Below are 18273 nucleotides of genomic sequence, written 5' to 3' on the forward strand. Positions count from 1 at the left end.
CAAGACTTACGTCAAGACTTACGTCAAGACTTACGTCAAGACAGGCAAGACTTACGTCAAGACTTACATCAAGAGAGGCAAGACTTAAGTCAAGACTTACGTCAAGACAGGCAAGACTTACGTCAAGACTTACGTCAAGAGAGGCAAGACTTACGTCAAGATAGTCAAGACAGGCAGGACTTACGTTAAGACAGGCAAGACTTAAGTCAAGACTTAAGTCAAGACAGGCAGGACTTACATTAAGACAGTGAGGACAAAAGCCAACAAAGTGAATCGGGGGAATGAACGCCTTACTGAGAATGAACAGCGTTAACGTCAGCTGATTTAGGAGATGAAGGTAAATGAATTGATTCATGGCAAACGTTTTAAATAACATCCTCTTTAGGCTTGGGGTGAAGGTATCGAGTATTTTCAAGTCAAAGGGCTCAAGTCCAAGTGAAGTCACGAATCATTGGTGTTAAAGTCGAGTGACAAGTCTTTTCTGAGTTTTGTTAAGTCAAGGCTAAAATAATCCAATTTAAGACTCGAGTCCACGTCATGTGACTCCTCTGCTGTGAAGTCTTCCTATATGATGTGTAAAAGTGACACTTCTGACAACAGCTGGTTAAATAAGATACTCGACCATTTATTAAATGTACAGAAATACTGTTCAAAACCCTCACAACAATGTGTTAAAGGACAAATCCTTAATCCTAATGTAAACAAAATGGTTGCCCCATCATATACAGTATATATGTAAAGCAAATGCTTTGGGAATGACACTTTTTATACTCTTAAAGTGGATTAACAGCACTCTTGATTTTAAACCTAATTATGGACAGCTCAATGTGAGAGTCGGCGTCGTAAACAGCTTGTAAATCATTTTGTAAACATTAGAATTGAACAGATGGGTATCTTGAATTGCGATGGACCTGTAAAGCTGCTGAAGATTAATTTTCATTACCTTTAGTGCACATATATCCATGAAGTGCTGTTGAACTATTAAGGATTTTGGCTTTAATAATGGCGCAAAAACTCCTGCAAAATTACAGGAGTGATTTAAAAAATAAATACGTCACAGAACAACAGAGATAGTACTTCATAAACATTTTACAGAATCTACAAATTGAATCTATCAAAATGACTTAATGGCTGGCTTTTTGAGAACGGAGAATGAAATGCAATCGCTTTAGCTGTAAATCAAGACAACACAATAGTTATAGCATCGAAGACAATCATCTCAAATCATCTCAGGCCGCTCAGTTTTTTTAGTTTTTTTTTTACCTTAACCCTATTTACAGAAATACAAACCTGATATCAAATACAACCAAATTACAAGAGTTTAGTAAATTTACCAAAAACGCTTCTTCTCCAGCACAGGCGACTCACACAATTTGACCTAAAAATGTGCTCATCTAACCATGTCTCTCGTGAAAGCAGGATTGATTTTTTTCAAAGGGGAGCACAATAAACTACCACACCAGCAGGAGTCAGGACAGAGACATTAGCTGCGTCTGTAAACATTCATGTCATGATCAACATTGGACCTCAGTTATCACATATCAAAGCACAAGATATGAAAAATACTTTCTGTAGTTAAGCGATACAGCACTTTCTGCAACTCATTTAGATATTAACAGCTTGTTTAACATCAGTAAAGCCACGATGCAATTACACGTTTGTGCTAACGACAACCTTTTGAACAGTAGGCCTGAAATCCTCCAGCAGCGAGCAGGGATCCCTTCGCTTTAGCTTGACGTATAGAAGCACTACAATCACTGGAAATATGTCACCATTCTGCAAGCGAGAGATTGACCTCATCATGAAACCGTGTCCCACGTTTGAAAGTGGGTGTTTTTTTGTTTTTTTAAATGTGCAAACTCACTGACAATCGTTTTTTTTTGGTTCGACTCAAAATGTTTTATCTTAAGTGTGACCGGATGTGTTGAGTAATATAAAAAGTTTAATGATCAAATTTGTTAGCCCTTTGGAGAAATGTAGGTGTTACAGTAAGTGTAAAACAATCAAGTGTTAGATGTGAAGTGTAAAGTAGTATCACCAAGTGTTGGGAAGACTTCTGGGCCCATGAATGCCAACTCAACGACTCCCATTGATGTTCAGCTAAGAGAATAATTTAGCCTACGGACCCAAACATGCTGAGTAGCACAACAGCAAGAGGGTGACATGTTGTTGTTTGGCCGTTCATCACATGTCTGTAATGTTCTTTGCTCTCCATCAGCAACAACCAACATAAAACTGATATGAGTGGCACAAAGAATCTTATATGGAAAGAAACCTTGCACCAGAATTGGCCCAAACATAATAATAATATATGTAATTGATGAGAACGCAGCAGCGGTCATGTGGATGTGGATCCTTTGTTTTTGTTGCACAGTAACTTTATTGTCTTGTTCGTGTCAGTCAAATGGCAATGCATTCGGTTTTTAACTCACTTTTCTGTCAAATACTTAAATCTTTTTAACATTATTTGTGACTTAGATGAAACAAGTTGGGCAAACTAACAATTTCTTAAGTGTTTCATTGACATAAGTAATTTATACAAGCAAGCAACACATCCATTGATGCTATGGATGAATATAATGCTGGGAGCGATTAGTGGAACTTTGAATCCTCTGTTCTTTAGCTCCAAAACAACTATTGTCCATCTCATGACATATTAATTAAGCTCCTCTTAGTTCACTGTTGTCTGCTGCCATTTCTTGTGTCTTTACCATGAAATAACTAACAGTATTATGGGCCAGAACCAGCAGTGAGAAAGTAGAGAAGAAGAGAAGGTGGGTGTACTTGTTCCCCACAAGTCAATCATAGCACAGGAGATCTCCAGAGACGCGGCTGCAATCAGACCCGCATAGTTTAGTGTTCAGACACATCATTCAACTAAATGCAAAAGCATTGAACATTCAAAAAGATTCAAAATAAAACAATGACAGATCAGCTGCAGATGTCCCTGCGATGGTGTTAATTAAATGGCTGCATGAACAATCGCACTTTCAACTATACAGACTGATAAAAGAGGCCCAATGTTTGGTCATCTGCTAAGATGAGTTATGAGATGTGAGACGGAGAATATGTACACAGTGAATGTGAGAGCTGGTCTGGAGGCGGTAAAAGAGTTGCTCCCCAATCCTACAGACACTGCCCTAAAACGCCATCTGTCTCTCGGTCAGACATGGTTTCTCCCTCACACCTATTTCCCTTCCTTGTCCTCTAAGCGACCTGGAGTAAAAATGTAGTCCAAGGCTTGTCTCTCAGCCGCGGCCACGTTGGGGTGCCAGAGGTCCACCATGAAGACCACCCTGGGGCCGTCCTCTGCACCGCCTGCACACACAGAAAAACCAAGAACCCTATTTTGTCCCGATCTCAACTTCAAACCCCTTTAAACTCATTAAAAAGACTCAGAATTGACTTTGGTGAGAACGGATTCAATCATTTACAGGTCACTAACCCTTGAAAGCAATAAATTAAAAAAGGGACAGGGTGTAATAAAAGATCTTACCCTCGTGGAAGGCCCTGTGGAGGAAGGAGTCATCAAATAGCAGACAGCTGCCCTCAGACCAGCACTGCGGCTCTCCACCAACCACCAGCTCACAGGAGGGGGGCACTCTCAGACCTGCCAGGGAGAAACAACCATCCATTTGTCATTATGGGACAGCAAACAGGGTTTCTGACGCTTCTAACCAGCTCAATGTAAGACTTTTTCAGACCACACAGAATGACTGGCAGAAGTATGAATATGAAGTACATGAAGTTTAAAGAATAAAAAAGTAATATATAAATCTTAAGAAGCTGGAAGCATGGACATAGTGACGCGCTTCATGTATTCTAGTAACTTCTGACCAAGTGGAAAACCTTTATTTCAATTGTGGTTCCCTTCTCCTGTCGAGCAAAACATACATATATGTCGTAGAGCATTAATTATAGGTTGTATTTGGGACAATTTTAGACCTCTTCAGGCAGAATTCTGTGTCTCGCAGGTGATATAATGCCCTCTTCTTAGTCCTGTAATATTACAACATGCTCTTAAAAATACTTCTTACTTTTAAAGCATCTTACGAAAGACTTCATCAATAAACATCACTATTTATAGCCGCCTCACAGGGTACAGTAGGAAATAGACTCAAAGCTCAGCTGCAGTGAAAACAATACAAATAATCACATTAGCCGTCATCTCCCCGAACCTAAACACTCCAGCCGTCATCTCACCGAACCTAAACACTCCAGCCGTCATCTCACCGAACCTAAACACTCCAGCAGCTGATTCACTGGGTTGTCGCTCCTCTCTAGTTAAATATGCTTCTTTTTTTTTCACGCTTTAATCATCTGCTGTTGTGTTAAGTGGAATACACTTCGGGCCTCACAGGGTTGAATGAGCTTCAGCTCAGTAAACAGTCTTACCCAGGTGGCAGCGCAGCCGGACATTTGTTGGACCGTAATGCTCGGTGATCAGCGCCCCGGGCGTCAGCACAGAGAAGCAGGCGTTTCCGAACACGTTGTTGGCGATGAAGGTGCGCAGCTGGCCCAGCACCCTCCAGGCCCGCGGACACCTCCTGACATTAAGAACCAGAGGGGTGCCTTGGTTGACCAGGTAGTAGGTCCACCACTGCCCACGCGGGGTGTTATTGGATTTCCACCCTGGTGGCAGGGAGGAGCCGCTGCGGGCCGGAGGCTGGTGGTAGATGCTCTCAAACTCGGCAAGAAGGGCGGGGAAGCTCTGCTCCAGCAGCTCCACGTCGTGTCTCTGAACTTCCCTGGAGAAGAAAGGGGCTGACGGGAGGTCTGGGAGGAAGAAGACCTCTGGCCGCTGGATGGTGGGTCGGCTGTTGAGGTATCGGCCTTGATCACGGACTCCTTTGTGCACCCTGCCCATACCTGACCAGGTGTAGCGCTTGGCGTAGTCCTGCAGGCTGTGGTAGAGCCTCTGGTTCAGACTCTCTCCGGCGCTGGTACATCGGAAGCACTCAGACGACTGGCAGAAAGCGAAGCCGTTCTGCTCCTCCAGCATCGATCCGTGCTTCCCCTTGCCCCTGCCACGGCAGTCTGAACTCATGAAGCCCCCCACAACTCCTCCAATTCGGCCGGGCCCAGCCAGATACCTCCCACGCAGGGGACTGGAGCCATGCTCCCGGCCCACCCTGTAACAATACCACATGAACAGCAGCAGCACACACATGGCTATGGCGAAAGCACAGACCTCACACTCCCTTATTGACTGCATCCCTCCAGCCACCATCTCCCTCACGTTCTCTAGCGACCACTCCATCTCGGCTCTTTTCCCGGATTGCAGAATCTGACGGAGGGGGAAAAAAGAGCTGATGAAAGATCAGTTAACGCGTCTTTTCTTGATCGTGATTGAAAAGGGCATTAAACCGCACGCAGGGCGTTAGTGAGTCTAGTGTCAAGCAGCTCTTATCGCCCCCCCTATAGTAAACAGTCTGCTGATTCGATCTGACACACTCGCTCTTCAGCCCTAACATTTCAGCATTCCGCAGCGAGGGAAGGTTTCTCCTTGCATGATGTCTGGCTGTGCGGTATTTGTGCAGCTCCCTCTCTGGTTCTTTCAGACAAATGCAGACAGACACCGCGCCTTAGGGTAATCTGTTGCCTGAAAAACAAAAGACAGAAGGAGGGAAAGAGGGGTGAGGAGAGAGGAGACAGGAGGATACTGTAAGTGGCATTAGGGGGAAGCTGCGATTGACACGAATGATCATATTCACTGTTAATGTGTCGGCGTGCAGAATGGATTCAGCTGATCATTTGCTTTGCGTCTGTGAAACATATCTTCCTCCTTAAGAGTTTGAGCAAATTCCCATCCTGCATGCACCACCTGCTGAAACTCCCCCACACACTGTTGACTTCAAAATGACTGCACCCCGTACACACACAAACACACACTTTGAAATTCACACACTCTGTGCTGCACTGTATAAAAAACCATGAGTCATTGGCACATTGCTGCATTTAACACACATCTCCTTCTTTTATATTGGTGTGCACCACGAACACAGAAGCCCGTAATAAACAGTGAATTATGTAAACTTAAACCATGTTGATGCCCACCCACATGTATAATTGGCATTCATAGGTTGCTCAGTAGGAGCTGCATACATGGATCCTCGGGGGGAGGGAGGGGGCTCTGTGTAATCGTATGCTGCTTTAGTTTTTTTCTTCTATTCTTAAAAGGACTGGATGAGAGTGATTATATAATGATAATGGACCAGCAGCCAGGAGGAGTGCAATGCGTCAACTGTGATCAGAACTCCACGATGCTCCCTCACCAAAGATGGTCGGGAAACCCTGCTCCAATAGATCCTCCCCTACATCCTGTCTGACAGCACCAAGGCGCCCCCACATCCCCCCCACCCCACTGCTTTTAGGGTAGACTGAGTCTGCAACCCAAACATGAAACCATCTAAAACACACACACACACCCTTCCTTATTCCTCCACTGTTTCCATGTAATCTCGCCACCAGGGCCAAGATGCCACACGAACTGATGACCAACACATTGATGAGCGGTGTCGGAAAACAAGCGCACCCGCAGTCACCGAGCTCATGTTTCTCATCTACAGCTGTTTGTTTTCCTTGACTCGTGCACGGGGGGGTTTTGCATCCATACCTACTCAACATGCATGACTGTGGTGGCCAGTGGAGAGGAGAGGCGCACAGGTGTTTCTCCAGGCGAAGCTGCGCACCACTGCAGTGCACAAGGTAGACGGATATCACTCGCCAACATTATAGGAAATATGTCTCCAAAAGGCGCAAGAGAAGTCCGATCTGGAAGCGACAGCCATCGTTGTAGCAGAGGAAAAATAAGAAAGCTGTCTCACCGACGGTTGGACTCCCTGTCTGTCTGTCTGTCTGTCTGTCTGTCTGTGACGGACAGCAGCGTCGGGGAGGCTTCGGACAAATATTGTTGTAAATACTGAAGCGCTACCAGGGGAAGCCACCCAGCGTCAAGCCCCCAGAGGAATACGCAACAACATTTCCGGTCGGGCCTTTCAAAATAAAAGCTCCTCCCATCTTTACATTCCTTTTCACCTTGTATGCACAGCAACATATTGTTACTTGGGGATGATTTATTTATTTTCATTTAAATGAACTGAATTGCCTGTAAAGTAAATCAAGCACAATATTTGCATAATTTGGTTGTTTTGGTTATTCAGGTGTGAACACCTGACAGACCATTTAATAAAATTATTGCAGATGGCATACATTTTTTTTAATTAATCTGGTTTACTTTGGACAAAATTAAAACGTTAAGTCTCATTAATCTTTAAAATGTAGAGTCAAAATCAGCTGTAAGAAAAGAAGAAGGTATGAGTACATATAAAATACAAATATTCAATGTTCATTACACAGAAACATAAATATTTAGCTGTGTACATACAATTAAAAACAACAATTAAAACAATTTATAAATGAGGTTAGTTAATGACCATATTTTACACCATTCAGGTACATGCTGATGGGTCCATCCATCCATCCATCCATCCATCGTCTACCGCTTATCCGGAATCGGGTCGCGGGGGCAGCAGCTCCAGTAAGGAACCCCAATCTTCCCTTCTCCGGGCCACATCCTCCAGCTCCGACTGGGGGATCCTGAGGCGTTCCCAGGCCAGTGAGGAGATATAATCTCTCCACCGAGTCCTGGGTCTTCCCCGGGGTCTCCTCCCAGCTGGACGTGCCTGGAACACCTCCCTAGGGAGGCGCCCAGGTGGCATCCTTACTAGATGCCCGAACCACCTCAACTGGCTCCTTTCAACGTAAAGTGTAAAATGCTGATGGGTGACACCTACAATTATTAAGGAAGTATAATAGCCCAATATCAAAACACATGTCTTTGTTTTTAAGCAAAAAGGGATTTTTAAAATGTGTTGTTCATGTCTCTGATTGCAGGAACTTTTCACTAATGATTGACTTTCAACGTTACCAGAGAGCCTGAGCTCGAAGTGTCTGTCCAGGGTTTGTTAAACCTTCTGGCTGCTTTGATGCAAAACATTTTGGAGCCAAAGTAACAATGGCTATGGCTAATGGGGTATGGCTATGTGAGTGTATACTCCTTCCTACTCCTTTCCGTTGTTTATTTATATTTTTATGAGAAATTGGATATTAAGAGTTTGCTGTACTGTTACTGTTAATTTGTATGTATTATTTATTATTTATTATTATTATTTATTATTTATTATTTATTATTTATTATTTATTATTTATTATTTATTTGTTACATGTTCCACATATAAAAAAAAAGATCTGAAACGCTTAATTTCACAGAATCTATTCTGCAGCTATTTTCAGAATCATTCAGTAATTCTTCAAGCAAAATGCCACTATAATGTAAATATCTTTTTGTCAGACAAGATATGAATCTGACTGGATTGTTTGGATAAAGCAAACAATTTGAATACATCAATTTGGGCATTTTTCACTATTTTTTAAAACAATTTATTCCAATTTGTAGACAAATGATTATTTGATTTATTAGGAAAATAACTGTGAAATGAGTTGACAGTAAAATAATAAACGGCAGCACTGCCAAAAGCCTGGATAGTCTGTTTTCTAATTATTTTACTTTGAAGGTGAAAGCTTTATTTCTCTGACTTGACTCAATTGAGAGCCTCCCTCTTCCGTATGCCTCATGGCTCGCCCATCGACTCCTGTTTGATATAACTGCAGACAGCATTTCCCAAAATGCATTGCAACGTGCCTGAGTAGTGCTCGCAGCAATCACACACATGACACATAATGGACAACTTTCCCCGAGAAGGATCCAGCTGCACAGACACATCCTGGAGACTCTACACTCCTCCCATTGGCTCTCATACAGCCAGGTAGTGTTAAACTCTGCAGTGGGACATGTGTTCACCCGGAGTGTGAACATAGAACAAGTAGAGCAGCATAGCATCCCTCTACTGGGGTGTCAAACTCATGTTAGATCAGGGGCTACTATTTGATCTCAGGTGTTCACATTTAATGAACTATCATTAACAACGTACACGTGCACAGTGTGTCGACAAAGGCACGAAACATTTAGTCACAGGTATCTGGAACTGCACAATATAGTATTTTACTTTATGATAAAAACAACTTGTCTAGAAATGATTTAAAATGTACATTCATTCCCACATCTGTGTAGTGATCCTGACACACCACATAAACTAAAGTGGGAACTATTAAAGAGGAAGGTTAGGTTATCCCCCTGCCTTGTAAATGTATAAAATGTATACATTAAATATGTGACAGTGCATGAACAATAGAGTTCCAGCAAACCTTTCTACTAAAGCTGCTTACTGACATTATATTGCACAATGTTCAACGTCTTTGCAAAGTCATCCAAACCAAAACCGGCCTGCCAGAGTATCCAATCCGGCCCGCATGTTTGACACCTCTCTATAACAACAATAACAGTGACATAATTAGTTTCATGTGAAATGACTCGCACAAGCCCTGACTGGTCGAGTTTCAGCAGATTTGCATTTGTACATCAGTAGTAATGTTAATCCTCAGTGTATCGGACGTCTCTTAAATAACGACACATTTTCCTCCACTGATCATAAGATTTAAAGTTACACAGTGTAGAAATACTGTCACAAGTAAAAGTCCTGCTTTCAAAATATTACTTAAGTTAAAGTAGAAAACAATCAAAATATAGGATACTTAAAGTACCACAAGTAAAAGTAGATAGACAGACAGACAGATATATATATATATATATATATATATATATATCTATATCTATATATATATATATATATATATATATATAGATATAGATATAGATATAGATATAGATAGATATATCTATATCGATAGATAGATACTTTATTGATCCCGAGGGAAATGTAGACATCCAGTAGCTTAAAAGACATATAACATATAACATTACACATCTGCCCCCCCCCCTCCATTAAAAAGTAAGTACAAATAAAAATAAAAAAGCGATAAAGCCTACATTATAAATACAAAAGTAAAAATACAGGCTGCTGTCAGAATCATATGTATTATATTATTGAATTCTAATTAATTAACTAATGTGTTCATCACTTTAATGTTGCAGCTGGTAAAGAGTTGATTTTATTTATATTTATTTATATATTGCTGGCGTTACCTATAATAAAGTAAATGTACATAGTTACTTTACACCACTGCTTTTTTGTTTTGCATTTGTCAGTAAACTCCTTGTAGGTTACTAATGAGTATCTCCACCATGAGGCATGACTCAACAGTTTCTTCCCCTCCTCTTGCGCTCCGGGCGGAGGGAGGGTGGAGCCAGGCGGCCTCCGGGCACGCCCCTTCTGATGGGGCAACTTGGCTCCAAGTCAATCAGTGAAGTTATAATACTTCCTGAGATAACCTGCAAAGGCCATATGAAACTTTAATGATCCCCGCGGAGGTATTGGATCATATCAGCCATGGCGAGGTCAAAAGCGAGGGTGTACACTTGCTGCGCAGTGATGCTGCTCTGCCTAGTGGCTGTAATTGTGTGTATTTCTGTATTTGTGAGGCGCAAGTGTCCAGATAACACTTTCCCAAGAGCTGCAGTGGCCGCAGACTCTGCGAGATGTTCCCAAATTGGACGGTGAGTGGCGTTTTACACTTCTGTTATAACTGCACTAACATTTCCATTTGTTCTGATCAGTGAGGTGCTTGTGAAGAAGCAGCAGACTTCATATTAAACACTTACACGGTCTATTTTATGCAAACTTAAGCATCCTTTACTAACTTCTCTATTCTCAATGTAACGTTAAAGATCTCAGTAGCGACGTGACAACTTAAGTTGTGCCAGACAAGCTTAATTGAATCAGTAACACATGTAATAAACAAGAGGCCGGATGCGCTTTACATTTACATTAAGCATTGCACAACCTGAAGCACGTCCTGCTTGGCAGGGCAGGTACGCGCAGCATAACGGAAATATATTTGCATGAATTATGATGAGTGTGAAATCTTTTAGGGACATTCTTCAGAAAGGGGGCTCAGCGGTAGATGGCGCCATCGCTGCGCTGCTGTGCACCTCCGTCATCAACCCGCAGAGCATGGGCCTCGGAGGGGGGTCCATATTCACAGTGTTGGAAAGCTCTGGTAACAGCCACAGTCATTCATAAAGCGGAACTGACTAATGTACTGCGATGGAGACAAAGTTAATAAATAATATATATATATTTTTATTAAAGGCAAAGTGAAAATCATCAACTCCAGGGAGACTGTCCCGGAGAAGTTTAAAGCTGACCTGCTGCAGTCATGTCCCAACACCTTCCAGATGATTTCAGGTACTGCTCTGAAACACCACCAGTGCTGGACGAAGTACTCAGATGGAGTAGTGATACCACAGTGTATTAATACGCTGTTGTTACAAGTAAAAGTCCTGCATTCAAAATGTACACAAGTATACATCGAAGTGTAGTTAAACTACAAAAAGCAAAAGTTTCATTATGTTATTTAATTATAATTATTGATGCATTAATGTGTTCATCACTTTAATGTTTCGTTGGGAGTTTCTCTTGTTTTGGTTGCTGCGACTTGTGTCATGTAGTAAGTTACCAGGCTGCTGCGGCGTCACGCTGGAGGACTTACACTAAATATCCGGCTCCTTTTGAGGGATTCAGTGTGGTTCACATCTGGGCAGATTTATTTACCACATAAGGGCACAAAGATGAAAGATTAATGTCAGGTCTGAAGTCCTGTCAGTCCTTTCTTGGACATGCATCGTTGTTTCTTCTTTGTCATGCCTGCTTCACATGCAGTATACTCTGGTTGTATACATACTTGGGGCCCAACAGTCCTCACATAGGAACTGACCACGAGCTGAGCACTGAGCCAAGACCACACACACACACACACACACACACACACACACACACACACACACACACACACACACACACACACACACACACACACAACCAGCTATTAATCTTGTTGCCACATGTACTTGTGAGCCTATTTAAGACGACAGGAAAACATCTGTAACTGATATAATGTTGACATTGTTGGAGAGTTTAATATCAGATAAATACTTATAAAGAGCAAAGCTAGAAAACAATATTGTTGTAAAATGCACAAGGATATTGATGTTGAAATACATTTCTGTTAATAATTTAAAATATGTGAATCATTATGTCTATTATTATCTATTATGTATTATATCTGCTCTTCCTTCCTCAGAGGTGGAACAAGTACTCCGATCATTAACTTAAGTAAATATCAGAATCAGCTAAAGTGCTCACATACAAGGAATTTGTCTTTGGTATTTTTTGCTCTCGGTGAACCGAAAAAGACAAACCGCTAAAGATCAGCAAAACTTAGTCAAAAAGAAGTCTTATAAGGGCCTAGAAAACAGAGTTTCTGGAGGGTGTCTGCTGAAAGCGAGCATCAGAATGACGTGGGGGTGCAGTTACCCCACCTCTCGTAAGCCCTCGAGAAAGGGCATCGTCACATCCTGATTGGCCGAGAGGGGAAATGCACCATACTGACCTCACCCAACAGGGGATCTGAATAAGCTGCCATTCAACTCAGAGGAATTGTAAATGTACATAGTTACTTCCCTAGCTATCCGTCCACACAGGTAGCCAATGGATCGGGGTCCCAGGAGAGATCCGGGGTTACGAGCAGGCACACAGATTGTATGGGAAGTTGCCGTGGGCCTCTCTCTTCCAGCCGACCATCAAACTGGCCAGAGAAGGGTTTCCTATCCCGGCGGTCCAAGGTCGATACATCCCGTACCTTGACACGAACCAGACCATGCCACTACGGTACAAAGACACCCCCCCTCCCTACCACTAACATGCCTCAGAAATATAATAAGCATCAGCATTTACATCTAAGTGATACTTTCTTTGTATTTGTCCTTTAGAAAGTTGTTCACAGATAAGAAGGGCAACCTGCTGAGGACTGGGGATCCAGTGAAGTTTGAGAGACTGGCCGACACTTTGGAGAGGATTGCAGAGGACGGACCAGACGTCTTTTACAACGGACGAATAGCAGAGGATTTAATCCATGACATACAGGAGGCAGGTATATATCGCGATGATCTAATCACAAAGGAACAAATCAACCGGGTCTGTAAAGCACGGCAGAGATCCCTCACAGATCCATGTCAGTTCTGCTGAGCACCACCATTTGTTTCAATGTCTCCCCTCAGGAGGAACACTCACGACGCAGGACTTGGCCTCGTATCGAGCCACAGTGACCGATGCGTGGGCCGTTCCTTTCGGAGAGTACCAGATGTTCTTCCCCCCGCCCCCTGCGGGAGGCATTATCCTCAGCCTCATCCTTAACGTCATGAAAGGTACACACACTGCAGATCTGCTGCTCATCACCATGAAGCTTGTTAGCTGTGAGACATTAATGCTTCGTACGCCGAAGCGTCTTCATACTGCACATCTTTTATTTACAGAATACAACTTGAATCCAGCAACTCTGAAAGAAAAAGAACAGAAGACGCTGGCTTATCATCGCTTAATCGAAGCTTTTAAGTTTGCCAACGGATTAAAGAAACACATCTGTGATCCAGGGTTCTGCTCAGAAGAAGTACGTTATTTTAGTCTACTTATATATACGTATATATATATATACTTAAGTGTAACTAAAGTAAAAGTACAGAAGTATTCTCAGGTAAATGTACTTCCAATGCAAATGTTATTGTTTTGCAGAATAGCTTCTGAAGATGGAGATGACTTTAACTATTTATTATGTTACGTGTCATTTAAAATGCACAATATGTAATCTGTTGATTATATCTGAATGTGTAAAGTAACTAGTAACTACAGCTGTCAGATAAATGTATTGTATAAAGAATAAAATCATAAAATGCAAACAGGGAAGTATAAATAATTCAGTACTTCAGTAAATATACTTAGTTACTTTAGATCGACGTTGCTCCAATCAGAACTCTACCTTTGTGTTTCTAAACTTCACAGATGGCCAATAAATTCACGGAGGACAGCTTTGCTAAGCACATACGGAGCTCGATCAGCGGCGACAAGACTCACGACCCCCAGTATTACAACATCACCCCGTATCTGGACAGCATGGGCACCACGCATGTGTCGGTGATGGCGGAGGATGGATCCGCTGTGTCTGTCACCAGCACCATCAACCACATGTCAGTATTTGAAGGCGTTTCTGCGTCACAGGGAGAAATCAACCTTCAAGTATTACTGTTGCTTTCAAAGTAGAGGATTAAGAAGATTTAGGCGATTACAAGTGTTTTTGTAAAAGGAATTACAAGTAAATCTCTCTTTTCATAAGACGCCAGTCATCACAGTCCAAAAGCACAGTCAGAGAAACATCAGGTTTTTACTCTGAGAGGCAAATGAGTAGAACTTATTCTGGTGATCCACTTTCCAAGTCTGATTTAAATTGTGATTCTCTCCTGGGTGTATGACTTAAGAACAGTGGTTCTGCCAGGATAAGCTGCACGGGCTACATGCATTGTTTGTTAGCAAGTTATGTAAAATGACTGTTTTGCACCACAGACCGGGTGAACACATCATTTAATTATTACATATATAATGTAGATGTAATTACTCCATTTTATATTATGCACTTTATTTCATTTTTCAAAATAAAATACCCTGCAGCCAAAGTTGTATTCTTTCTGTGCGGCCCGGTACCAAATGGTCCGCTCCTCTAGAACATGGAGTAGTGGTGCACTTCAGCCTCTTGTGGCATAACTTAGAATCAAAACCTCTGTGATACAAGTGTCATAATGTTCAAGATCCACTTCATGTCGTGTACTTTCTTCACAGATTTGGCTCCAAGGTCTTCTCTCCGAGAACTGGAATCATCCTGAACAACGAGCTGTCGGACTTCTGTGGGAGAGCCGATAACATCTTCCCTGGTACCCACATCAGCGTGACGCTCACTGTGAAATGCAACATACAGTTTTATTCTCTCCCTGAAATAAGTCACTTATAATTGCACACGATACACATGTACACACCCTTAGTCCTCAGGGTCCTGTGGTGCGCTGCCTCAGGGGTGAGTACCTTGTTCAGAGGTACCTGGTTTATTACACCTGAGGTCTCAGGTGTAATAAATACACAACTTGATGGTTTACAGGCCTTTATTTCATGGGACTGTATGTGGGTATAAAGCAAAGCTTATGCAACGTGTCAAACTTGATCCAAACTAACACAATAGGAGGGTTAATGTGTGTTAACAGAATATTGAACATACGCTCCCATTTAGTGCTAATGAGCAGATGTGAGCATGCTAACACGCTAAATGAATGGTAAACATCATACCTGCTAAACATCAGCATGTCAGCGTGTGTCATAGTGAGCGTGTTAGCATGCGGACTCCTCTCAAAGCCTCACAGCTAGCATGTCTGTACACTGTCCTGTAATATGAACCGTACAACCCCAGAGACGCAGCTGCTGAACAAAGACACATGATTTAATAAATGCACTTCTCCCGCCATGCAGGCCCGTGATTCACATCATTCAAAGCACATGATTGCATTTATAATAATTTCCTTCTCATTGATGAGTCTGAATTGAAGGCGTCCGTCCTGTCAATCAAGGCTTTTGTTGTGTTGTCAGGGGAACAGCCTCCATCCTCCATGTCCCCCACTGTGCTGAAGTCTCGGTCGAAGACGCTGGTGATTGGATCGACTGGCGGGAGCATGATCACGACTGGGATGGCGTCGGTACGTGTCTGCAGCAATCACACTAAGTGCCTTAAAGATAACTGGCTGCAGACTTAATGCCCCTCACTGTTGTCCCAGCGAGCGCTGTCTTCACGACTGTTATAATCCATTCTGTGCTCGCCACTTTGGCTGATTGCAATGTGTTGCTCTGTTCTCTCTTCCAGGCACTCATGAACCACCTTTGGTTTGGGAAGAGCCTGAAGGAGGCGATCGCTGCTCCCGTTTTCTTTGTCAACTCTCAAAATTTGGTGAAGTTTGAGCCCCACTTTGATAAGGTAATACAATAACACAATAATATTGTTAACCTATAACAATATATCATCATTTAATAGTCATTTAACATGAAAGTTGAGTTGTACTTCATCATATGTACTCTCCTCTTTGCCCTTCAGGATGTAATCGAGGCGCTGAAGGTTCTGGGACACAAACAGTACGATGACAAAATGTTCTACAACGTGGTGAACGCCGTGGAGAAGGAGGACGGCTGCATCTGCGCCGTGTCCGACGGCAGGAAACAGGGCGAAGCAGCCGGATACTGAGACCAGGAGCCGGTGGCATTAGGTACGCAGGAGGGCCTGAAGGTTACGGAGACCTTCTGCAACACAGATGTTGAATAACAGGCCTCTTCAGCCGAACACTCGCAGGCAGCAGGTAAACACACGTCCTGTGAACACACCTGACTGCAGCGGTGACGTGATGGATTTGACCGAGCACGAAGGATCAACTGTCGGTGACCTCCTGTCACTCGCTTTGAACACATCGTCCCTCTTTTGTCATTAATTACATCGTTCTATTGTAAAAAATAAATAATCATACAAGTGACATGATATAGACATGTTAATATCTGAGGTACAAAATACTTAAATATTAAAAAACTTATTCATAGCAGTTATTCTGTCACATATACTACATGAGCTGTTTCACCACTGGTTAGTGAAGGAAATATAGATATTAGGTATAATATTCAAACTATAAAATATATATATACTGTATATATACAGTATATATATATATAGTGTATATATATATATATGTATATAATGTATATATATATATATATATATACATTATATACATATATATACACTATATATATGTATATATATAGTGTATATATACATTATATATATACATTATATACACTATTATATATATATATGTATATATATATGGTATATATTACATTATATATATATATATATATATATATATATAATATGTATATATGTATATATGTACATACTGTTATATATACATTATATACACTATATATATATATATAACATTATATATATTATAATATATAATATATATAATATTGTATATATGATTTAATATAATGATATATAATATATATATATATATATATATATGTAATACATTATATTATATATATATAATATATAATACACTATATATACATATAATATTGTTATATATATGTATATAATGTTATATATAATATATATATATATATATATACTATATATATATATTATATATATATATATATATATATATATATACATTATATATATATATATATACACTATATATATATATATATATATATATATAATATATATATATATACATTATATATATAATGTATATATACACTATATATATATATATATATATATATATATAGTGTATATATATATATATATAGTGTATATATATATGTATATAATGTATATATATACAGTATGTACATATATACATATATATATATATATATATATATATACATTATATATATACATATTTTTTTATTTGATCTATATGTAATAAAAGGACAGAAACCTATAAATCCTGGTGATAATCACGACGACCAATAATGGAAAGTGTTTTCTTTGGATGCACTGAACTGGCCCTCAGCCGGCCGGTCCGTCACTTCTAACATGAAGTCTGTTTTTAAAGTCTGTAAATCCCTCTGTGCCATAATGTACTCTGAACAATTGGACTTTGTCTGTGCCGTCTTTCATACATCATTTTTCATTGTTGTGCTGGAGCATGCAGCCGCTGGAGCAAGATAATCAGATGTAGTGAGTCATACACACAGGAGAGCTGTTTCCTGAGAGGAGGTTTGTGAAGAACGAGGATGCACAGGAAGCCTCTGCTCAAAGGCCTGCATGGGAAGTAAAATAAATTATGTTTTGTTGTTATTTTCCTTAAAATCTACGGAAATAAATCAACCCCGAATGGAAAAAGTCAGATAGTTTGATCCTGGTGATTTTTAAGGGCGGGCTCCTTCGCCCTCCTACATGGTATTTGGACCTCAGGGGGTGTGACAGCCACACTGTGCGCTGACCTTATAGGAGCCACCTGCTGCAAATGCCACATTACCATGCCTGGCAGCAGAAACTAAAGGTTGCTAGGAGAGGATCATGGGTAGGAACTCATGCGATGACCAAACGGCGGCAGCTCAGATGACCGGCTGGCTCAGAAACATCCAATCCCAAACAGCGAGCTGATTTTCTTCTATTCCCCTATTTGCAGACTAATCTGTGTAAAATAAACCCTCTGTTTGTTCCTGTCTCAGGTTCTGCCTGTGAACCCAGTTCAGCTCAACGCACTCGTTTTCATTGTGGAGATGGTCAAAATAAAACAAATCACTTCTC

The 18273-nt window shown here is 41.1% G+C and overlaps 2 protein-coding genes across 4 annotated transcripts; one reads left to right on the forward strand and one right to left on the reverse strand.

Moving 5' to 3' along the window:
* Window positions 1–604: 604 nt before the first annotated feature.
* Window positions 605–6973, reverse strand: asphd2 (aspartate beta-hydroxylase domain containing 2). 3 transcript variants are annotated; one of them, XM_029438985.1, is made up of 4 exons: window positions 6621–6973; window positions 4396–5602; window positions 3497–3610; window positions 605–3318 (listed from the first exon to the last, which is right to left on the reverse strand). In XM_029438985.1, exons 2-4 carry the CDS (start codon window positions 5258–5260, stop codon window positions 3188–3190), a joined length of 1110 nt encoding a protein of 369 aa, XP_029294845.1. In that variant the 5' UTR covers window positions 5261–5602; window positions 6621–6973; the 3' UTR covers window positions 605–3187. The 3 variants fall into 3 exon arrangements, with proteins under 3 accessions (XP_029294845.1, XP_029294844.1, XP_029294846.1); XM_029438984.1 differs by having other exon boundaries at window positions 6617–6973; XM_029438986.1 differs by having other exon boundaries at window positions 4396–5287; window positions 6828–6907.
* Window positions 6974–10409: 3436 nt separating this feature from the next.
* On the forward strand, window positions 10410–16559 carry ggt5a (gamma-glutamyltransferase 5a). Its single transcript, XM_029438970.1, has 12 exons — window positions 10410–10576; window positions 10952–11079; window positions 11172–11267; window positions 12563–12749; window positions 12851–13011; window positions 13139–13285; window positions 13394–13527; window positions 13917–14101; window positions 14748–14839; window positions 15543–15649; window positions 15814–15924; window positions 16042–16559. The coding sequence occupies exons 1-12, from the start codon at window positions 10410–10412 to the stop codon at window positions 16186–16188; spliced, it is 1662 nt and encodes a 553-aa protein (XP_029294830.1). The 3' UTR covers window positions 16189–16559.
* The last annotated feature ends 1714 nt before the right edge of the window (window positions 16560–18273 follow it).

The sequence above is a fragment of the Cottoperca gobio genome, chromosome 9 (assembly GCF_900634415.1).
Source record: "Cottoperca gobio chromosome 9, fCotGob3.1, whole genome shotgun sequence".
Classification (NCBI taxonomy): Eukaryota; Metazoa; Chordata; class Actinopteri; order Perciformes; family Bovichtidae; genus Cottoperca; species Cottoperca gobio.

What these genes read in the sequence shown, in the direction of transcription:
- ggt5a (XM_029438970.1), top strand. Translation starts at nt 10,410, where the DNA reads ATGGCGAGGTCAAAAGCGAGGGTGTACACTTGCTGCGCAGTGATGCTG. An exon ending in AACCAGACCATGCCACTACG is followed by an intron (nt 12,750 to 12,850) that starts GTACAAAGACAC and finishes TTTGTCCTTTAG; the next exon opens with AAAGTTGTTCACAGATAAGA. An exon ending in CATCCTTAACGTCATGAAAG is followed by an intron (nt 13,286 to 13,393) that starts GTACACACACTG and finishes TTTTATTTACAG; the next exon opens with AATACAACTTGAATCCAGCA.
- asphd2 (XM_029438985.1), bottom strand. Translation starts at nt 5,260, where the DNA reads ATGGAGTGGTCGCTAGAGAACGTGAGGGAGATGGTGGCTGGAGGGATG. An exon ending in CCGGCTGCGCTGCCACCTGG is followed by an intron (nt 3,611 to 4,395) that starts GTAAGACTGTTT and finishes TCTCCCTGGCAG; the next exon opens with GTCTGAGAGTGCCCCCCTCC. An exon ending in CCACAGGGCCTTCCACGAGG is followed by an intron (nt 3,319 to 3,496) that starts GTAAGATCTTTT and finishes CTGTGTGTGCAG; the next exon opens with GCGGTGCAGAGGACGGCCCC.